The sequence below is a fragment of the Cornus florida genome, unplaced genomic scaffold, assembly GCF_030987335.1.
Source record: "Cornus florida cultivar Cherokee Brave unplaced genomic scaffold, ASM3098733v1 CherokeeBrave_3.0.0_Hap2_Chr05, whole genome shotgun sequence".
In the NCBI taxonomy this organism is placed as follows: Eukaryota; Viridiplantae; Streptophyta; class Magnoliopsida; order Cornales; family Cornaceae; genus Cornus; species Cornus florida.
This window is the reverse complement of record NW_026775575.1, coordinates 106,872,756-106,896,814: the sequence shown is the minus strand read 5'-3', so window position 1 is coordinate 106,896,814 and position 24,059 is coordinate 106,872,756. Positions and strand designations below refer to the sequence as shown.

At 32.8% G+C, this 24,059-nt stretch overlaps 2 protein-coding genes across 3 annotated transcripts; both read left to right on the top strand.

The window, feature by feature from the left end:
- Positions 1–1,733: 1,733 nt before the first annotated feature.
- On the top strand, positions 1,734–7,000 carry LOC132308326 (peptidyl-prolyl cis-trans isomerase FKBP16-1, chloroplastic). 2 transcript variants are annotated; one of them, XM_059806377.1, is made up of 8 exons: positions 1,781–1,929; positions 2,730–2,918; positions 3,057–3,091; positions 3,474–3,567; positions 4,210–4,270; positions 6,220–6,265; positions 6,403–6,473; positions 6,663–7,000. In XM_059806377.1, exons 1-8 carry the CDS (start codon positions 1,871–1,873, stop codon positions 6,738–6,740), a joined length of 633 nt encoding a protein of 210 aa, XP_059662360.1. In that variant the 5' UTR covers positions 1,781–1,870; the 3' UTR covers positions 6,741–7,000. The 2 variants fall into 2 exon arrangements, with proteins under 2 accessions (XP_059662361.1, XP_059662360.1); XM_059806378.1 differs by lacking the exons at positions 2,730–2,918; positions 3,057–3,091 and having other exon boundaries at positions 1,734–1,929.
- A 2,676-nt stretch (positions 7,001–9,676) lies between these two features.
- LOC132308325 (protein transport protein SFT2-like) lies at positions 9,677–19,001 on the top strand. Its single transcript, XM_059806375.1, has 4 exons — positions 9,677–10,111; positions 17,879–18,146; positions 18,258–18,362; positions 18,719–19,001. The coding sequence occupies exons 1-4, from the start codon at positions 9,912–9,914 to the stop codon at positions 18,827–18,829; spliced, it is 684 nt and encodes a 227-aa protein (XP_059662358.1). The 5' UTR covers positions 9,677–9,911; the 3' UTR covers positions 18,830–19,001.
- Positions 19,002–24,059: the final 5,058 nt, after the last annotated feature.

The following is a 24,059-nucleotide window of genomic DNA, read 5'->3' as shown; positions in this document are numbered from 1 at the left end:
AAGGATGGAGCATTATACACTTATCTTTAAGTATTATAATTGCTTATTCTGAGTGAGTTGTATTTTTCTTTTTATTTATTTTAATAGAGAGAAATTTTGCACCTACAATGACCAACTTGAGTTTTAGAACTGCAACCAACCGGAAAAGCCTTAGTGATGACAAACCAATAGTGAAAGCTACAGTACCCAACAGGTGAGCTTAAGAGCAAACTGAGTGGGCTTTGAGTATCACCGACCAAAAAAATTGAGAACAATTTCCGATGAGCCTCATTCAGACCCAAAAGATTGGTGTGTTTCAGTTGGTGCATAATTCAAGTGAGCTTCAGTCGGTGGAAACTACAAAAAAACCTTCAGCGACAACTCAGAGCTTCAGTTCGAGTGTGCTTCAGTTCCAGCAAACTTCAGTTCTAATAAGCTTTGGTTCCGGCGAGCTTCATTACTGTGTGTTTCAGTTCCAATAAGACAAGCTTCAAGGGACCCAAATAGTGAGCTACAAAACAAACCGCCTTGCTCCAATTCAGAAACCTCCATTATTTCGGGCAAACAACACAGAAATACAGCACCAACAGTTCCGGTGACGTCGTAAGTCGTGACGAGCTATAGCGAAAAAACCTCTATTAGGAGATGAACTGATACAAAAAGACGTATGTTAAGTTAAAGAGAAATAATTGTGGGTCATAGTAATCAATGAGATCAATTTGGTTATTCAACATTTTTTATATTTTGGATTAAAGTATAATAAAAAAAGGGAAAATTACATATAAATGGAGTCAAAGTTCCATATTTACTTAGAGGCTGAGTCAAAGTTCCATATTTCTCTAAAATGGATTGCTGAGGTGGCACATGGTTTTTTACTATTTAGAAATTGTGGTGCCTAAAATACCCTTCCGCGAAGGTACTACTTTTCCTTCGAAGGTACTACTTTTTTGAACTGAAGGTACTACTTTTTGGCGTCCAGGTACCATGTTTTTTAAACACCCGCGAAGGTACTACTTTTTTTCCGAAGGTACTACTTTTTTGAACTGAAGGTACTACTTTTTTGCACTGAAGGTACTACTTTTTTGTTAGGGAAGGGCATTTTAGGCACCACAATTTTCTAAACAGTAAAAAACCATGTGCCACCTCAGCAATCCATTTTAGAGAAATATGGAATTTTGACTCAGTCTCTAAGTAAATATGGAACTTTGACTCCATTTATATGTAATTTTCCCATAAAAAAAAGGATAATACGCCGGTGAGTAGCTTCACCCTATTCACACCTTGTGTGTTCCAATAATAATTTATCACATCAGTTTTAATAAAAAAATAATCCACACTATCCTGTATTTTCTTGAATCAACCATTGAATAATAGTGAGTTATTTTTTAATTAAAGCTGATGTGGTAAATTATTATTAGAACACACAAAACTACTCACCGGTGAGTAGCTACGCATTATCCTAAAAAAAATGAGGGTAAAATATATACATTCACAGCTTTTTAACGGTATTGGAGACGGAAAAGGGATTTGGGTTTAAGTCATACTTATTTTCGAAGGATATCTACATGTGATATTTAAACAAACATGAGGTGTCACTGAAATTAAATTAACCCAAAAAAAAAAAAAAAAAAAAAAAAAAAAAGATTAGTTAAGGGCGAGGTTCTATTTCTTGATCGGACGGTTCAAAACTACTGGTGATTCCTGCCCGATTCAATGGGTACGGCCAGCTTGATCATGGCGCGAAATAAACTCTCACACATCAATAATAAATGAGCGGTTATCATCTACGATGTGGGCCAGAAAGAGTTACATACACAATTTCAAGCAGTCCCGTTCTTATCCCTTGTTACAATAACCTGCAACTCTTGAAGACTCTTCGTTTGGGAACTCAATGGAAGCTCCTTCTTCTCAATTCCTTATCCAATTTCCAGGCGCGTTCAGATCTCCAAGGTAAACATGCTTTTCCGGTTTTTTTTTTTTTTTTTTTTTTTTTTTTTTTTTTTTTTTTTTTAATAAGTATGATTTAACTATTTTTTAAATATTGGTATTAGTTTGTTTGTGCACCACTTGGAAAGGGTTCAGTGAACTCATAAAGTTCCAATATATGGTTTTCAGATTAAATATAACGCTGAAAGTTAACCATTTAACAGCTTATTATTATTCCATCCACCAGGGAAGTAGAAGTAATATGGTTAGCTCCATTCATGTTTTTAGAAGCTTGAAATAATTGGGATTGAAATTCATTTATTTGGTTTCTTAATGGGATAAAATATGCTCGCATTACATTTATTTGGAGGATGTAATTTGAAATAGTGAAGAAAAGTGTTTTCTTTGTTTTCTTAAGTATGAGTGATTGTAACAAAATCACCCTTACTTGAATGAATTCGAAGAAGAAGATAAACTAAGATGCCCAATTTGGATTTCTTTATCAATCAACTATGTTACACTGGTTTTCATGAATTATGCATCTCAAAAACATCAATTTTCATTTTCTAGTTGAAATAACTGCGAAAAGCAAGGGTTGCCAAAAAGGTTGTTACGAAACTGGAATTATATCGCTGCATAGATTCTAGTTTTTAAATATGATCACAATAAATAAGGAGTATAAATCAACTTGTTTGTCTTTATCACATAAATTGTCATTTCAAACTTGACCTAGAAAATTTAGTTTTACTGATGACTATGAATGGTATTTTGGAGTTTGGACATATCCCCTAAAATACCTGACTGTAAATTTTGCATGATACCAGTTGCATGCACAATGAGCAATCAAAGATTTTTGTGGCTAAGAACTTGGGTAACAGATTCCCTTCCCTGATAGTCAAAAAGTTGCCAAGAAGGTCGCTTTTGCAGTTTCTGGGATTCAATTCTGTCCTACTAAATTCTTGTCCTGTTCTGGCCGCACCAATGCAAGAGATGAAGGAACCTGAAGTAATTCGGTAAATGCTGTGTGTGTTTGTGCGTGTGTGTGTTTTCCCCCTCAGCTTGGAAGAAAGGAGGATTAGTTTCAGGTTCATTGATTATTCTTGTCCGTAGTTCTTATATGTCATTGTTATTTCGGATTTGAAGCATCACAGGACCCAGAAGCTTGGTAATGGAGTGAGGATACAAGGTAGAACTTTCTTCATGTTCCACATTTAACATAATTGAATTTATATACTTGTCATTTGAGGTAAACAACTTGATAAAGTCTTATCATATTGAACTATTAAGATGAATACTTAATGACATATCACAAAAATAGGTTAATTATCTCTTGAATGTGGCTAACTGATATCACATTATTCAACCTAATCCATCTCTTTATCTTCAAAATTTCAGTAAATTTTAAATGACCCTTGAATCCTTGATAGCTGTTTCTCTAGCCACTAATGGGAATATGTCTTGTCTTTCTGCCACATATACAACATAGAACTCAAACTCTTCCTAGCCCTTTTCCTCATTTGTGTATGAATGCTGAATTTTGTGCTGACTTTCTGGATTCCTTTTTCAAGATATTGTTGAAGGGGAAGGACCAGAGGCTCGTGAAGGAGATTTGGTTGAAGTTAATTATGTTTGCCGGCGGTCAAATGGATATTTTGTGCATAGGTAATTTTATTTTATTTTTTGTGATTTATTAAACATCATGTAGAGTACATGAAACTATGATTCCTTGAACCATTGGTCCCAACTTAAACTTGTGCAGTTTGCATTTTTTTATCATCTTAAATAGTATTCTTAATTTCTAGTCTACTTTCTTGCCCATAAACTATTTGAAAATTACCCCTTCACCAGGGCCGTCTCTTTCACTTGGCAATCAAGCAATTGCCTAAGGCCTCACATGGGAAAAGGACTCATTGTATTTCTCTTATGCAGAACCTATTGCAGGTTTAAATTATCTCAAGGTATTTGATGTGGACCCACAAAACTTGATGAAGGTCAAGTATATATTAGATTACTTTAAAATAAGTATTCTAATGAATGAACTTCCAAAAAAAGAAAAAATGTATTCTAATGAATTTAAAGTATATTCTACTTCACCATTTCTCTTTTCTCATACGTTTTTCTTATTATTCTGGACTTCTCACTTTTTATTGTCTTTTCTTAGTCTTTCAAAGTTCTAATAGGTTCATATATAAAATATTAAAAGACCTCCTAACTTTTGCCTAGTTGTATCTAGCCAGCCAGCCCTGCTCATCATGTCATATAGAATTCATTCTTGAGCTTGACTTATATTGTATTTTCATGTAGCACTGTGGATCAATTCAGTGGAGAAAGCAGTCCCATTGTACTTCCTCTTGATGAGAAGCAGGTTAGCTATGTTTTGTTTTCTCATGTTAGAGCCTGAACAACCTTTTTGTTAACCATGTTAGTCTCCTAAGAGCTTGGGGAATTGGTGTTGAATTCTTTTTTTTTTTTTCCTTCCCGGTTTTCTTTTGGGCAACTGAAATCTTTGTACACATTTTATTCTGAATATTTCTGACCTGGTTAGGAATTTTAATATTAGCCAGAGTTAAATAAGGAGCATTAATTGTAATCATGCCTTGCCATTACTGTGGTCATCATTACTAGCTCTAACAGTGGACCATTGTTAGCTACAAGGGGTTAATGATATGGTCTCTATAAAGTACTATATTATGTCTTAACAAAGTAACTTATTATGTCTTCTTACCAAGTCTGTATTGCCTTTACGAGCCTGTAGACCAGATTGCAAAGCAAAAACCTTATGTGCAAGGTAGTTGATACATTAAAAGATTTGATTGATAAAGTCCAGGTATATTTGATAGGAGGTTGATTTGATAACTGTGAGGTTTGCAGTTTTGGTGAAAAAAAAATGAGGATTGGAAAGAGAAAATGTTGTTCGGTCCATGAATCAATGTGGAGGACAGAATAGAAAGGCAGACGAAAAAGCAAAATAAAAACCTGACACAGGTGGGTCCAGTCAAAGGTAGTAGGAAGAATGCCCAAAGGGAAAGTAAAGATTCCATTTGTAACCGTCTCATGAAGGCTGTTGTCTAGAATCCATGGGGTTAAACATGAAAGAGAAACATAAAGAGTTAAGAGATTTCAATATTTTCCTAACGGTCAAATTGTCGAAAACACTAACCAGATGTGAATTTTTGGCTACTGTCAAATTTTCCTTGAGAGTGATTAATAGTGCTAGCTTGGTTCCTAAAGTGGTGAAAGACTGCAGTAGCATACAATTATAAGTATATAAGACTACAGTCTTACGCCCTTTAACTCACTTGTATTGGTTTTTTTGCTTGTCTTACTTAATTGGACTCCATCTGAAGTCACATTGGTTTTCTCTTCATGGAGTGATGAATTTCTACTTTCAGAAGAGCTTCCAGTATTGGTATTTGGAATCAGTAGGTGCCTTGCTTGAATTACCATATGGACGTAATATTAGAGGGATGGGGAGGAATCTATCCACTTGGAAGGGCAGTCGAGATTGTAAGACTGCCTGTGAATCTTATTATACTCTGTTGTCAATGTTTTGTAATAGGCAGCTTTGGAAGCTGTTTAAACTAGTAATAATCTAAGGAGGAGAAAGTAGATGCTTATGGATGGTATTCTATCTGTAAGAGTTTGGGGGAGAGTGTAAATCATTTGCTTCGTGATTGTGAGTATGGAGTCATGGAGCATTCTTATGGATCGTGACATAGTGCATGTTGCATGTGTGAAGAGGATGTTTGGGGGTGGGGAGTATAATCATTTGCTTCTTAATTGTGGGAATTAAGGGTGTCATAGTGCCAATGTTAGGGTCTTACCATGAATGGTAAAGGATTTGATAGTATGTTGGAGGAAGGCTTGTGAGTCTTTTAAAAAAAATAAATAAATAAAGGCTTGCAAGTGGAAAAGGGTTAGGAGAATTTGGGAGATAGCTCCATTGTCTGTTATGTGGAACACTTGGAATGAGAGTAGTATGTTGTCCTCTCGGGGGTTAGAGGGTTCTACGGAAAAGCTGTAGTTAAATGATGATCATAAGTTCTTTGTTATTTTCGGTTAAAATGGGGAATACAACGTCTCTAGAATATTTTTGGAGTTTTTTGGGTAGTATATGGTTCTCTTCTTCTACATCATCATCATCATTTTCATTGTGTGTGTGTGTTTTTTGTCTTGGTGAGGGTGGGAGAAAGTAGATGATTCCCACAGTGCTGGCATGTGGTAACTTGAAATACTTGCTACACTGGTCATCTGTCCCCCTTTTGTGTGTTCCTTTTCCTTGTTAATTCATTTACAAATAATACCATTTGACAGATAATAAAGGGCCTGAAGGATGTACTTATTGGCATGAAGGTTGGAGGTATGTTCTTACTCGTGATGACAGATGTACAACTGGTCTTGACGAACTTGTTTCAGAAAGGCACAACTGTAGTTAATAATAGGCACAACTCTAGAATGCTTCAAATTTTCAAACTTCGTTGGATTTATTTTTTCCAGGGAAGAGAAGAGCATTGATACCTCCTTCGGTGGGATACATTAATGAGAACCTAAGCCCAATCCCTGATGAGGTTTTCCCATTATTATTTCTCCATTTTCTTTCTAAAAATTCCTGAACTTTTGTTGTCCGGTGGACTATTTCTTTGAACCTTGTTGGTCTCTCCTTTGAGAGAGGAGCCTCTCCTTGCTTGCACTTCCATTTAATTTAAACTTAAGTAACCCACATATCTTATGCATATTGTTATTTTATGGTTCTGCAGTTCGGCCCTCGACGTAGCCTTTTGTCCCATGCAAAGGAGCCATTGATATTTGAAGTGCAGCTCTTGAAAGTTTTATGATTTCATCTTTGTTATATATTGTCTACTCAGAGTTTGCTTAAATACCCAGATTTATTTGCACCTTTGTGTTTTCGGTCTCATAGATTACTTTGGATGCTAAGATTCTTTATTTAGATTTAGAATTCCTACCTATTGCTGGTGGAAACATATGTATCTAGTTGGTGTGCAAATACATTTGTCTATGAATTTGGAATCGACTGTATTATAATGAAATATATATTCGTCAAAGGAAGCAGAAAATGATACAAGATTTCCATAAAGCAATGTTACTTGCTATGCCTCCATGGGAGTTGAATAGGCATAAGATATTTTGACATAATCTAAAGTATAACTTTCTATAGGAGTAGTATAATGGTGTGCATCTCTGAGTATGTTTTATAAAATTAATTGTTTAGATTCTTATATAGTTTTTATTCTTTAAAAAAAGACCAAAAATATTTAGATATGTTATCCTTTTAAAATAAAATAAAGATAATTTAAGTAAATCATAACAATTTCTTTTAATTTTTATTCTATTCAAACCATGAAATGGCTTTCCAACTCCTTTCTTGAAAAAAATTCTCCAATCCAAATGCATGTTAGAAATTTAGGCCTGTTTGATTTGTAACTTTAAAAACAGTTATCAAGAACTCAGAATTTTTTATTATAATTCTCTGAAAATAACCTCTTTTTTTTTAACTGAAATTTCAAAAAATAAAACCAAATAGAATTTTTTTATAACAGAAAACTGTTTCCGTTACTAATTCCCTTTCATTTTTTATCATTATTTTTCATCTAACCGAACTTATATCTTAATCAATTATTTTATTTTATCTCTAATGAGTACTACTACAATCATCTATATCCTTTACATTTATCACAATATTTACATGCGTGAAAATAAAAATAAAAACTGATCTCCGGTCCATGTCATTGTTTAATTTCTCCATCTAGTTCTCTATCTTCAATTATTTTTTCTTAAAAAATTTACTAGTAGTTTTTGTTTGAGAGGAATTCTAACTTAAGAAACTAACCTACGAAAAGGCAATAAGTCAATTAGTCATAAGAGTGTTAAAAAAAAAAAATAGTCATAAGAACTCAATTTTTATTTTTAATTGATGGTATGACACAATATTATTCAATGGGCCTAAAGAAAAGGCAAAAGTGAAACTATTTCAATTTCAGTTTCATATTAGATGTTTATTTTGAAAATTTTAATTCACAAATATTCAGGGGAAAGTGCAAAAACACCATGAAATATACATTTCATAGCACTTTTACCCCATATTTAAAAACGTGTGTAAAAAACACCCCTATTCTTTTTAATTTGTGCGAAAATACCCCTCAATTAATATAATGCCTATTTTACCTTTTTACTCTTCTAAAAATGCCCCTAAACTCATTTTCTGTTTTCTCTTTTAACCTTTTTTCTTTCTCCAAAGGAGTTGCCGGGTTGGCAAGGCGATACATTGGGGCTCCTACATTGGACTTGCAACACATTTGGATTATGGAAAACTCAAAGGAAGAATCAACTGAATGAGTTTGAAGAGAACCTAAACGAAAACAAAGAGGCAAAACTGGTAATGTAAATTCTTAAATGTCAACTCCTCCATTTTTTTTTCTCCTGTACTCGTGCTTAGTAATCAAAATTACATGAGCTGTGTCTGCCAGCACATTTGCAATATAATTCACAACCAATGCTTATAGGTACTGTTATTTGAGCTGCATTGATGAACTGTTTGATTGTGTTCAAATCTAGAGAGAGAGACAGTGGCCTGCGGTGTATGGATGAAAATACTTCCATGCGTGTGAACACACCAGCAGGTCCAGCCTACGCAATAGAAAATATTTTTATTACATTTAAACAAAATATAAATTTATGTTATTAATTTGCTATTATATGATATGATGGACCATGCTTTTACATCAACTTTGGCTAATAAATTCAATTTGCTAATAAATTCAATTTGAAAAAATTACTCGTATGAGGAGATGATACGTATCTCTCATTTTTTTTTTTTTTTTAAAATTTCATGAACTAATGAAATTTCCGGCGATGGGTTGAGAACTGAAATTTCCGGTCTGATGCAGGAATAAATTTCGGCCTGAATTTTCGGCTGTTGCGGGAATAAATTTCATGGGCAGTAATGCTTGGCTTGCTTCTTTATTCCGGCCTGATGCGGAAATAAATATCCGACCTGATGCTGAAATTTTCGGCGTGAACCGCAGCGGTAACTCACTGAGGCCGGCGACAAGGATGGTGGCGAGAACGGGCTCTCCCCGTTTCTCTTACCCTCCCGCTTTTCTGACTCTTCCGATTCCGACCATTGCCTTTCCTATTCCCAAATTCTAAAAAAAAAAAAAAATTCCCACTCTGTAACTACCAATCTTACAACTACCGACATAACGAAGCAAGCCAAGCATTACCTTTCTCGAGCTCTACCCCTCTGCTGGATGAAGCCCCTTCTCCATCGTAGGCCCTCTATTTACTTTCAGTGTGGTACCGCCATCACTTCCTTAAAGAGTTAACGCCAGAACAAACTCTCGATGGACGTCCTGGGTTAGCACCAAGATGAAGAAGAAGAAGAAGGGTCAAACCCTTGTTAGTCATTTCACAAAATATATTATATATATATATTATAAAATGTGTTGCTAAGGGCATTTTAGTTCAATTTTTATAAATAGGACCTATTTATACAAATGGCATAGTTTAGGGGTGTTTTTTGTACGGGAGGGGTGCAATATGTACTATAAGCATACTATAGGGTGTTTTTTGCACTTGACCCTAAATATTTAATATGAGAGTAATGATAATATAAAAAATGATAATATAAAAAAATGAATTTAAATTACTCAAAATAAAAGAGAGTAATGAGTAAAAATTTTGGAAGTGAACAATGTTGAGAGACTCGGAGCCAATGACCCAAATTGGTAATTGCCCAACTTCTATTATTGGTGGAATCCTTGGAATTCTACCAAATCTGGAGGTGGATGGGTCAGTGTCCTACCTTTCCTTTCCTTCTAATTTTCCATCATTCACCAAACGAGTTCGTACACACTGAGATGCCATTAATAAGGTGAGCGCACAGTCTCGGCGAGGCCTTCGACTATCGTTGATTCGATCCTTCTCGGTTTTGCTGTTGTTCGAATTTGATTCACAGTTAAGTGTTCGAAGCAGTAGTACTGATAACAATGCACAAGTGGTTTTCACAGGGCAGTAACGACGATGGTGGACCACAACAAGAGCTGCAAACGTCGTCGTCTCTGCTCTCCGATTGGAACTCATACGCAGCCTCAAAAGCCTCAGAAGAGAGCACCACCACGCCTGGAGTATTCGATCTCGAATCCGCCGTCAGGTCCGCCAACGACACCGTCACCGGCACTTTCAACGTGTAAGCTCCTTCACTCTTCTCTCTCCATTCTACATCCCTTATATATATAGGCATGCGTTTAATTCAAATGTTGTGAGAATATACGATTATGCTTGTAATTGTGTTTGTGATGGAGGGCACGATTATCAACAGAATTAGAGGTTACACACACATATAGATATGCCTATTTTAACTCTTCACACTGAGTATATGGTGCATACGAAATGCTTGCAGTTTAAATTACTTCAGGTTATGTGAAATGCTTGCAGTTTAAATTGCTTCAGGTTATGTGTCTAACTTATATGGTGGCTAGGGCTTAGGGGTTTATGGTGGGCAAGATAAGATTAGAGCTTGAGTATGGAATACGGTTGAAATTAGTTGGTGTTTATGGCTAATTTAAATGTTGAGTTAGAACACAAATGTTATGGAAAAAATGTTGAGGGAGGAAAAAATCAAGATTTTATGTCGATAGAGGTGTGATAAATTAGGATTTGGGTTGTAGGAATGAAGGGGATATGCTAATTGAAGATTGGTTGTGGTTATTGCTCGTGCACTGCAGGGTTAGAAGCCTAGAAATAAACAAGTGATTCATGGATAAGAAGAAAGATGGGCTAATTTAGGGTTATGTTTTTAGGATTAAAGGTTTCTGGTTTAGGGATATATAAAGGCTATTTAAGGGGCCGATTGTGGCTATTATTTTTCACAACAATGTTGAAACTGTGGGTAAAAATAAATGCTTCATGTAACATTTAAGATATAACAATCCTTACACTAATATGTCATGAGATAATTAACAATATGATAAGAAATCATTAATTAAATATGCAACTCTATATTTAATTAAATATGCAAAATAAAATAATAAAATAATAATACTAAATAAAAAACCTGGACCGAGGCTAGTATTGGATACTATGTCCTTAAGACAGATTCGCCCTGCTATAGTGCTTACGGACTCAGTGGCGTCTATCTCCCAGGATACAACAGTCTACATACCAGTAGCAGCACTACAAACTCATGGATACGGCGAACCTCCTCCGTGTAATACTCTCTCTGACTCAAAATGGTTCGGACCAATCTTAATATGGTTCGATGAAATTGGATTAGAGTCTAAGTGGTTCGGACCACTTAACCTATGGTTTGAACCCACTTGAGTTGGGTTCAAGTTTAGAGAGGGAGATAGAAGAAAATGAAAAATGAATCAAAAGCAAATGATCCAAAGGGGGGTATTTATAGAAATAGAAATGCCTTTTCGGATTGGGTACGTCTCTTCATCATTGGACACAACCATTGCAATAGGTTGCAATGGTTCACATGATGTCTATTCACCACTAGACACATCCATTCCAATAGGTTGTAATGGTTCAGATGGTGTCTGTTCACCAATAGACACATCCATTCCAATTGGTTGCAATGGTTCACATGGTGTCTGTTCACCAATGGACACATCCATTCCAATAGGTTGCAATGGTTCACATGAATAGTTATGTCTATTGGTTTTGAGTTGCAACCCTTTAGAAATAGATGCAACTCTTTGAAAAATAGATGCTACCCTTTAGATATAGATGCAACCCTTTGAAAAAAAAAAAAAAAACTAACTTTTAATTTAAATTCAAAAACTAACCACCTATTTAAATAAGCCCAGCCCAAAATTAAAGGCCCAATCCAAGATTCCATTTAGTAAAAAGAATAATTGGATTTTACAATTAGGCCCGAGCCCAAGCCCAAATTTGACTTATTTAAATTTCAATTAGTTTCAACATTTTTTTCCATGTGGGCCAAACACTTCCCACATTTTGCATACCCATTTAGGCTTATCAAAACACCACACTTTGGAGCTAATTTCTCATTCACCCGGAAACGGATTTGAAAAAGTAAATATACTACGTTCATCTCCTTGCGGAGAGACACGCGCTCGTCTAGAGATCCGTAAAAAATTATTAGCGGAATCTATTCCAAACCTCATCTAAAGTTTAAGTTTTTAATGCCCCCGTTTCCAACAATTCCCCACATGAATGGAAATTTGCGTAAAATGCAAAAGATGATCGTGCAGACACTAGAGAGAGTATAGTCGAAAAGTTACTGCATCAGGATAGGTGGCTTTTGGCTTTGAACCTTCCCTAGTGTATTGCTATCGGATTTACTGGCTAACCAGTGAACACGATGTCTTGAACTGTTCAGCCGTTTGTGTAAATCAAGACAATAACAAACACACAGTAGTTTTCCTCACAAAGTTGGTTCTCATTGTTGTGTTCATTTTGGCCCTGAACAAGTCCTGGTATTCAATGAGTGCTCCAGAAAACTTAGCCTTTATAGTTCTCATAGAAGCGGCCCTACTTCACACTCATATAGGTGACTTCTTATTAAGAGTATCGTACCATACCCCACTTGAATTTTCAAGGTATAAGAGTCATTAAAAGCGTAGCTTATCCTAATCCTCGCTGTAGGTAGCACTGTCTCATCACAGAAATGGGCAGAAGATTTATATCTTCCCAGTGCTTCTGGTGAGTCACTCAGAATTTATGTTGTCCCTTTGAACCTAGATCTTGGGATCTCCAGTCAACTAGGTTGGGTTTCCATTAAGGTGACTTTTTTAGCTTTCAGCTTTTAATCCCATTCCCCTCGATGATCTGTACAATTGCTCTCTAGTACAACCATCAATTTTATATGTGGCCACAAGGTTGTGTTTAGAAATATTACACTCTGCAGAGATTTCTCTAGGTGAGAGCAACTGTATACTTTGTGCCCTAAAATTATTTTCTTTAGTGGCACAGGTGTAAACTTACTTTGAAATGTCCTCTAGGTGAAGTCTATTGACTTTCCTATTTGATTTATTCAAAGTTTCTAACTTTGAGTTATATGAAGAATATACAACTACACTTTTAATATAAAAGACATATCCACTCTTGGATTTGAAGTCTTTAATATCCCATATCCAGATTGTATCACTGTTACACCTTCAATTTAGTTAGATACCTCGATCTATGTAATATTGGATTTAGAGTGTATCTCAACTACCCAATTTATTGTTTTTCAGTGATCCAATCCTGGATTGAAAATGTGTAATTAAACACAGTTATTAAGATGCCTTGCAATCTTAACCAATGATATACTTTGACTTGTATTTATATTTGAGATTTACATCTACAAAAGTTAGCTAGGCTTTTGTTATCATAACTAGTATTATCTCAATCCCACTCTATTGAGAATATACTGTGTTATCAGATGTTAAATCTTTCATATCAAATATACTAATTAGTATATCATTAATTTTTGTAAGGCATACAATGACTTATACATCACATTTATGTCATTGTCTTGGTACCAGCTTTAATCCACTCAATGACTTATAAGCTTGCACACTTTACTCTTCAATTAGAACAAATAACTCAGCTCTTCTGCTGGAAAAAGAACTCTTCTAGTTGTTCCATAATATTTTTCTCATAAGAAACAACAGGCACTATTCTTATAATACTATAAATGATTTTTGGTTCTATCCAAAATCTCTTAGGATTAAGAACCCTACATTTATAAGTATTTCTTATTTGGTGAGGTAACTCATAGCAAATTTCATCTATGGACAATATCCCCCCACAACTTTGGGATAATCCTGAAATTTATATATGATATATTTCTTATGGTTTTCCAACTTTTGAAATACCATATATTAAATATTTCACCTCATCTACCTTTCCAAGGTTCTATATTCGCTTCTTAACAAGCATGCATAACAGTCTCTAGTGCATATGTATTCACTTTATTTCTAGCTTATTCTTATAATATGTCACTGACTTTACTGTGAATTAATGCTAGAGATATTAATTACAATAGGCTTTAATTAATATTTGCTTCTACATCTCTTGTATTTATAAATTGAGTTATCCATGTTTAGGTTCATGTTAAGTCAGTCATATTAACATGTCATAACATTTCATGTGTCGCACATCACATAACTCAATCATTTAAACAAATAACTCACTTATTGTTTAAGCTTTAGATACATCACCACAAAGTAAGCACTCACTTCTCAACTATCATTACTAGTTAAAAGTGAGTTTTTAAGCTCTCATTACTAACTTAGATTAAGCACACTCTTCTCATTAATTACTACTAGTTTATAATGAGCACCCACTTCTCTTCTATTACCACTAGCTTGAAGTTAAGTTTGCTTAGTTATCAATTATAGTAGCTCTTAACTTTAGTACACACTTAACTAAGTAGTTTACCTTGGTAGTAGAGTAATTTGTTTTGAAAAATATTCTTCAAAAACTACTATTTTACAAGTAGTATTATTCACTCTTACATGAGCAGATATGATGTATAACTCAAATAGCTTATGGCTAAAATGGCTATTTATCACCCTCGTATTTTTTACTACCAAGTAGAAAGCAAGAACCAACTAACAGATTTTCATCTTCCTCTTAGGTTCTGTGCACCTCATTAATCATTTTAACTTATAGCTAAGCTAACTAGTTTGCAACTCAATAACATTTTAGCTTTTAGCTAAATTGTACACTAGAGCTAACTAGCTTGATTTAGCTTGTCTCGGTATATTTGCTTAGTGTATGCATAACATTTTCCATTAAAGTTATTGGAAAATCTTCTCTTAGTCAGCCCATTCACAACTATACATGCCTTAAACACTAGTATAGATCTTTTTTCTTTGACTATTAAGAGAATTGATATAGTTAGACTAGTCAATTTTTGTTTGTTGTATTAATACACAAACTAGTCATGAATTCATATATAAAGTAAATAATATCACACATTAACTATATTGTAAAATTAAATTATTATGCACACTATGTAATTCAACTACATAGTTCAATATTATAGTATCAAATAAAAGTTAACATTTATAAAAATAATATTAAACTTGTATAACAATATAGTTTCATATTATATCACATGATTAATTATATCACATAATTAATATAAGAAATAATAATAATCAAGAGAAGAATTTGCTTCCTTAAAACTTTGTGGCTTATTCTCCAATAAACATGCTAGAAAATCAGGAATAAAAGATTTAGACGTTCTAACCTTCTTACTACTTCTAAACTCATCTTTATTTTCATTGTATGATTTATGCATAAGAAAATGATATGCAATACTATTATGAGCATAACTTATCAAAGGTTTTATGTGTGGGACTGTGCACTTGTAACTCGCTTAGTGTGGTAGTCTGTCAGTGCCTCTTGCACCCGTCCATGATACACTCACCTACAAGGTTATCACATTTTAGGTCCACTCTCACTTTTTTTAGGAGTAGGATCTGCAACCTTAAATAGACACCCCCACACTTTTAAGAATTTATAGAAAGGTTTTCAACTTTTCCATAATTCATATGGTGTCACATTTCTAATGTTTCATCTTTGCTTCATAGCAAATATACATAACAGTATCTTGTGCAACCATTGATAAAAGTAACGAAGTACCTTTTTCCACCTCTAGTTGGCACATGTTTAAGGTAATGTCATATACTTCATAATATCATATTACAAAATTAAAATAATTCAACCAATATTGAATAATTCAATAATATACTTATATAATATGCTTCAATTTCACATAATATTGAACGCATTAATATTTAACATATTATCATATAATAATGTATGTAACATTATTTTATTATATCTCAACTATTAGTATAATATCTACTTGTTTATATCTTAAATAGAAACATATAATAAAATCTACGCAAGGAAAGAATCTGTCTTAAGGACATAGTATCCAATACTAGCCTTAGTCCAGGTTTTTTATTTATTATTATTATTTTATTTTGCATATTTAATTAAATATAAAGTTGCATATTTAATTAATGATTTCTTATCATATTGTTAATTATCTCATGACATATTAGTGTAAGGATTGTTATATCTTAAATGTTACATGAAGCATTTATTTTTACCAACAGAAACTAAAGAAGAGGTTAATGGAGAACAATGTACTCTCACTATTGGAAAATTGCGTATTATTTTTCACAACAATGTTGAGACTAGAGAAGAGGTTAATGGAGAACAATAGACTCTCACTGTTGAAAAAGTGCAACAATATACAAGGAATTCTTGATGATCATTCTTTTAATGGTTTCATAAGGCTTGCTTATATAGATGCATAGTTAACACCAATAGAAACTATTTAAATTCAATTTTTTTATAAAAAGATTCAACTTAGCCCAAACAATAAAAGGATTTGATAAAAATCAATAACATGGCTTTCAATTCGGAAAAACAAAACTCTACCCAATGTGGTTCCTGTTACTGTTAATCAAGAGTTTTGGGAGGGACATACTCATTTTAAACCTAACTTTTGGCAGAATTGCATGAAGTGGCTGCCGTCTGACTTGAACCTGTGTTCTTACATTTGCATCATAAACTTTTGTCACTGCACCATGTGATGAGCAACTAACTTGAAGTCCAAAGACTCCAAACTGATACAAGATTACTAGTTACCCTGAATCTGATAAAGCACAATAACGCCTCTGATAATGAAAAAGCTGACTTATCTGAAAAAGCATCTCAACCAAGTGGGCTCGACCAAACCAAACTAGAAGTAGCTCCCAAGCGTGTAACTCTGCCATATGGACCATTGGTCCATTAGAGAGGCCCAAAAGGATGCTGCCTTTCTTCTCCATCTCCACGTATACATTTTTTGTGCTCATCCTCTTAAATGGGCCTTATGTTCTTTTAGACGTCTATTAAGTTAAGTTTTTATTTTGAAACAGAGGTTTACTGTACTTTTCTAATCTAAGCACATTCATACCAAATATAAATATTATATATATATATATACACACATACATACATATATATTCACATTGCAATTCCGTGCCCCCTTCCCTCCCCTTGTTCCATAAGTAAATAAAAGGATATTCCAGACCCAAATTGTCCCTTTAGTTATGAGCTGTGTATCAATGTGATAAGGGTACTTGAGAGACTCAAGACAGTTTCTTTGCCCCTTTCTTTTGGGTCAAGCTAGATGCATGATAGTTTCTCAGCAATTTACACTGTAAATAAAGCAAGTACTTCATAAAGAAACCCAACACATTCAAGTGAGTTGCCATTTTTAGTAAGATATGCAATAAATAAGATGGTATGTACAACATTCCTCTAAATATGGGAATCTTCCTATGTTATAACTAACATAATTGCTACTGCTATTACCATGCTAGAACTATTCGTTCTGTTTAAGGTACAGTATGAGGGATTTTGTAGAAAATTTTGTTTTAGAATTTATTTAGTAGATAGTTGTTTCTTTTTTGCTTGATTTGCAGCATGGTGAGAAGATAGTATTACCATTACTCATAAAGAAATTCTTACTTCGTGGTAACAGTATCAGAGAAAAAATTACAAACCTGAAATTGGCTGCAATTGGATTTCTTTTTTGGCCTACCATTGGTGACAAATTTATTCGAGTGACTGTCTGTGATAGTTGCATGTCCACACATTATTTTTGGTTCTCTATTGTTCCCTGATTTTCTGTGGGCCTTGTGGGCAAGTGCATGGGCTTTTGGGTTTAGCTTCTGTCAAGGACTCAAGGATTATCTGTATGGTTTTTTAATTCCTAACATTTTTAACTTTTAAGAAAATTCACCTTTTATTAAATGTATTCTTCGTATGTCTATCATCTATTAAATCAAAATTCCTGGATTCATCTCAATGTGTTCCTCAGAGGCTGAATTACTAGTCAATTTTTGAGAGAAAATCTTCATCATTGTTAATTTAATTATGAAGATTGTATTCTTTTTGGCAGTAATATCGTTTTTGTTTAATACATGTTCAGGGTTTCAAAAGGAGTGAAAGACTTACCAGGAAACTTTCAGTCTGCAACTAGTAATGTCCCTTCAGGAAAATCCCTCATGTATTTTGGTTTACTACTAGCAACTGGGGTGTTCTTTGTTTCCATTGCATTTATCATGTTCCTTCCAGTCATGGTGCTGGTACCTCAGAAATTTGCCATTTGCTTTACTCTTGGATGTGGCTTTATCATTGGGTCGTTCTTTGCACTCAAAGGCCCAAAGAATCAGTTAACGCACATGTCATCAAAAGAGGTATTTGAGCTATATTTTTATTACCAGTTTATTGTTACAGATTACTTTAAGTTAATTATATTTCACATATCTCACGCTTTCTTCTCTCATTATATTTGCCCTTCTCAACAGAGACTTCCTTTTACAGTGGGATTTATTGGCAGTATGGTGGGTACTATATATGTTTCTATGGTGCTACATAGCTACATTTTCTCCGTGCTCTTCTCAGTTCTACAGGTATCAAACTTCTTGCTTCCCTTATTATACCTTCTTCTTCTTGCTTTCTTTTCCTCCTATAACTTTTGCATCTTTTGGTTTTCCATTATGTTTTTTTTTTTTTTTTGGGACATTATGTAGGCTTTCCCTTGATTGTTTCTAATACAGAATACGACAAAATCACCTTTCAAAAAGGGTAGTGTTTTTGAAGTACAATTGTTTAATTTATTTTTATTGAAAAAGAAAGTGTAGTGCAAGTGTATAAAAGTGGAATGTGAAAATCATTTCTGTTATTCTGTTAAGAAAAAGAAGAAATTATGGGATACCATGGATGTTTCAATCTGGTGCTAAAAATGATGTTTCACCAATCCTTGTAGGTTCTTGCTCTGGCATACTATGTTGTATCCTACTTTCCTGGTGGATCAACGGGGCTGAAGTTCATTTCATCTGCTCTTACCTCTTGGATATTAAAATGTTTCGGCAGGTGAACTTTATTTTTTACATTTTTTTTCCCCTGTAAAACTTGATTTTTTTTTTTTTTCCCATGTTTGTTAGTGTTCCATGTATTTCTTCTACTTTGGCGGAAAGGGCTGTTGAAAATCAGAATCGTCTAGAAGAATGTTGTATACATTTTTCTCATATAACAGACTGCTTAGATCACATGACAAAGACAGGTACTGTGAGTATTGAGTATTGCCCGAGTGCTAAAGGGTCCAGGCCTTTGGAGCCCCCACCTACTAACCATTGCCAAGATAAAAATAAAAAATAAATAAAAATAAAAATAAACAACGGAATTTGAAAATGAAAAAATAAAATAAAACAAAAATTGTATGGTTATCTGTTATTAACTTTCATAGAAAATGAAACGTGGATCTGGATTGACTAGCAACCATGACCTCTTGTACAAAAACAAATCCTGTTGGTATTTGATGATGAGGGCCTTAAAAGAAGTTCTTTTGGGTGGATGAAAATACGCACTTCCTTTTCTCTTTTTGGTCATTTTTGTTGGTGACAAATGCATGTTGAGAATTTAACATAATTGATTACCATTTGAAGACTATTGGAATATTATTATTGATTACCATGAGAGACAAATAATGGGTTGAAAAAACTGGCAAATATGAGGGTAAGAAGTATCTGGGCGGTTTTATATCAAGTCTTTGTACTTCCTCACCTTTTAAAGGAAAAAGTGGAGGGTTCAAGTCCTAAAGGAACAAAGTGAGTGTATTTCTTATCTAGTAGGGTTATTTTAAATATAACTTAACCTGAAAATGAAAACAAATACAAAGATGCCAACTTAGTTGTTGAAAAAGTTAGTTTTTTATTCCTGAGAAATTTACAACCAAATCATTCACTAATATCACCATGCTCAGTCTACAAGTTGAAGGATGTTGAGAATGTTAGTAGTGTTACAGTGGCCGATAAATGGTTAAAAATATCAACCAACTTCTAGAGGATTATTTTTTTTATAATAATAATTATTATTATTATTTTCAAATGCAGGTCTTGGCTTTTTGAGTTTGGAAGTTGTTTTGAGTAGTGTTTGGCTAATTTTTTTTAAAGAGTTCTTGAGTTTTAGAAGAGCATTTTGGAGAAACTGGTACTCCCTAGTTTCTCGAAAATGCTCAGTTCCTCCAAAATGCTTTTTTAAGAAACCCTAGAAGCCAAAATAGTGTTTTAATGAAACTTTTTAAAACCCAAATGTACCCTTTTTATTACACACTTAAAAAAGAAAATCAACGCATTCCTACCCTCGGAACTAAAAACCAGATCAAACCAGAAGCTGCTGCAAAGACAATTCCATGTTTTCTACTTTATTTTAGATTTCTCAGACGAAGACAGAGGTTGGAGAAATAGTTGGGGAGAGAGAGTTGGTCCATAGCATGATTAGCATCCAACGTCACTATTTCTTGCATTGAGGATGTGATATTCTTTAAATAGTTCAATTGGTATTTAGGAAATTAGGAATAACTTTTGTTATTTAGCTGAATTTTTTTAAGTCCACAACAATGTAAAAAAAAATTCATTCATGAGATTTATGATGAATGTGTGACAGATTTTGTTCATCACAAATTATATGTGACATTTTGTTCCATCACAAATTTTATTCACAAGGTTATTGCTGACTTAAAATTTTTTTGTTTGAATATTTGGGATAGAATTACTACAAAGTTGATGCTTCGATATCACAAGTCAAATTCTATTGTCTAAAATAAGAAACAAAAGTTGTATCAAACGGAAGTGACACTAAAAATCTAAATACAGTCCATACTCTCATACAAATATCATTATATTTATTGTCACTTTAATGATATATAATGTGTGTTTATTATACTTAGTTTTATTTCATTTTGACTCCTATACTTAGTGGCACAAAAACTGGAACGAGTTGTAAAGTTTATATTATTCTATAAAGCATTATAATGGGTAGTATTTTGGGGTCATATGTCACTTTGTACCACAGTACCAGCATGCCTCTCCTTTATTTCAATAAACATGGTATTAACTATATATATATATATAACACATGATATACTTATCTTGATAATATAATTCATACAGTTAAGCATGTATGTTAAGTAAAGACAAGGAGAGTATAGCGTTGGCAGGGATTCGGAAGATAAGTTCTTGAGATTCGATACACGTGCTATGGAACTGATACACGTGCTATAAAAATAAATAAATAAAAAAGAATTAATTAATGCCTTTAAACTACTACCTATGACTTTTTTTTGTCACATAAGTTTTGTCCATACCTACTGTGAAACTCCTCCCCTCCTCTTTCAAGTTGGAGATATTATATGGTTATGAAATGAATATTAGAGTATAAAATTTTAAATTATTGGTCTCTGCTATAATATTCACTGAAATGTATTTTTAAGTGCAATAATAAGTAAATGTAACTAAGCCCACATTTCAATATTTTAAAAACAATTTTCCATTATTTCTTTTTATTTCGTGGAGATGTAGAAACTATCCTAAATCACCCTTCTTTTCTTTTTTCTTTCTTTAATAAAGAAATTATTCAGGTATTTTTGTCTCTGTTAATTGGTGCACACAAGTGCTCACATCAATTTTTTTTGTTTTTTAAATTTACACATTACCAACAGCCTCTAGAGACATGACCTCCATCATTGTACTCTTTGTGAAAAATTTTGGGTAGCTATGAAGGATAAAATTGTCTAGTTATAACTTTGTTAATTATTAAAGGAATTTTAAAAAAATGCATCCTCAGTTTTTTTCTTTTAAATTCATTTTTCTAAGTATTCTTCAAAGGCCTTTAAATAAAAGGAATTTTGGATCGGAACAGCTCCACCAAACAGAGCCTTTGCCTTCATTTCTGGAAGGAGTAGAAATTATAATACATCACTTTTTTTTTCTTTTTCTTTTTTAATTGAAGAAACTGTCAAATGATATGTACAATTACACTTATATTAAAATACAAATTAGGTTAAATCGAAAGGCTCATACACATCAAATTTAATTCTTAAGAATCATAATAATTTGCCATTCATGCTTAAAACATCATCGTTGGTGTTATCTTTGTGAGAATTCATGCAAAATGTACCATTTTATTCAACACATATCTCATGAATTAGAATCTTAAAAAGATTATTGAAGCCAACTCTCATAATTGAAGCCAACTCTCATACCAAAAATGAATCCAATAACAGGCGTAGAAAAAACTGAAACTGAAATAAAAATGGAATAAAATATCATTAATTTACTTGCCTCTTGAATTTTTTTTTTTTTAATTTATATTAAATAACCATAAAAACTTTGTTGGTAGAAATTAATACTTCTATTATTATTCAATATTTTAATATTTCAATAGACCGTTGAGGAGACGACAAAAAGAAAAATTTGAAAGTGGGCATTTATTTAATAAAAAAAAATTTATGTTTTGTCTGTAAGAGCGTAAGGTAAAATAGTTCTAGAATAAGGTCGGGGTTGGAGGCTCAGTGGTAGATACTTGATTGAATTATTTAACTTTTTAAAATTTTAAAAAATGGAAGGTATAGATTTCTTATAGAAAAAACTATTTTAGAAAAAAAAAAAAAAAAAAAAAAAAAAAAAAAAAAAAAAAAAAGAAGAAAAACATTTAGACATTATTGTCCATAGTGGTAGAAGATGACTCCATTTAACAAATATATATAAAAAGAAAATTAATAAAAACTAAAAAAATAAATTAGGTTATAATACTTCACTTCTTCTTTTTTTCCTTTAATTGAAGAAACTGTCAAATGATATTTACAATTACACTTATATTAAAATAGAAATTAGGTTAAATCAAAAGGCTCATACACATCAAATTTAATTCTTAACAATCATAATAATTTGCCATTCATGCTTAAAACATCATCGTTGGTGTTATCTTTGTGAGAATTCATGCAAAATGTACCATTTCATTCAACACATATCTCATGAATTAGAATCTTAAAAAGATTATTGAAGCCAACTTTCATACCAAAAATGAATCCAACAACAGGGGTAGAAAAAACTAAATTTGAGATTTTGGAGAATACTAAAACAAATATTTCAATATTTCATTTTTTATTATTTGAGAATAAGTGATATATGTGCAGGTGTGCATCAAAATTGGTGTACCTCGGTACTAGAAGAAGGAAGAGTGGTTGTTAAATAGAATTAGTTGTATTAAACTCTATTTTCTCTCTTAACTCCGTGTTGGGAGTGACTTAATAGAGTTGAAACTGAAATAAAAATGGAATAAAATATCATTAATTTACTTGCATCTTGAAATTTATTTATTTATTTATTTATTATATTAAACAACTTTAAAAACTTTGTTGGTAGAAATTAATACTTCTATTATTATTTTTCAATATTTTAATATTTCAATAGACTGTTGAGGAGACAACAAAAAGAAAAAGAAAAAAAAAAATTGAAAGTAGACTTTTATTTAATAATTCTTTTTTTTTTTTTATGTTTTGTCTGTAAGAGCATAAGGGTAAAATAGTTCCAAAATAATGTCACAATGCTCATCAAGTTCTTAAAGGGAGGTTAGGGTTGGAGGCTCAATGGTAGATGCTTGAGTGAATTGTTTAACTTCTAAAAATTTAAAAAAAAAAAAAATGGAAGGTATAGATTTCTTATAGAAAAAGCTATTTTGAGGGGAAAAAAGAAAAAGGAAAAACATTTAGACATTATTTTCCATAGTGGTAGAATATGACTCCATTTAACAAATATATAAAACGAAAATTAGTAAAAATTAAAAAAATAAATGCACAATATAATTCTCAAAAAAATAATAATAAATAAATAAATTTCAAAGAAAGACCCAAGTTCATGTGGGTGTAAAGGTTAATTGGATTGCTGATAATGCAAATATAGTGAAAATATTATTTAATGGTATATATTATATATAATATTATAATGATATTTATAATATATATTATGGGTAAACAAAAAAAGTTGAAGAAGAAGAGTATATGTTGCTAGAAATGGTGGACGAGGTAGATATTTATATGTTGGGCAAATATTAAACATGAGCATTTTCGTGAAGAAACTCAATATCCAAATAATTTCCTTTCAGCTAATATTTAAGTCACCTCTAGGAAGTTCTTTTTGGAAAAAAGGAAATTTAATGTAAAATGCAAATAGAAAAAAGAGTTTAATGCAGTCCACCTAAAAACATATTAAAAAATGAGGGCTTCAGGACTCATTATGTTTGAGGCCTTGAAGTGCCTAGCATGTTGA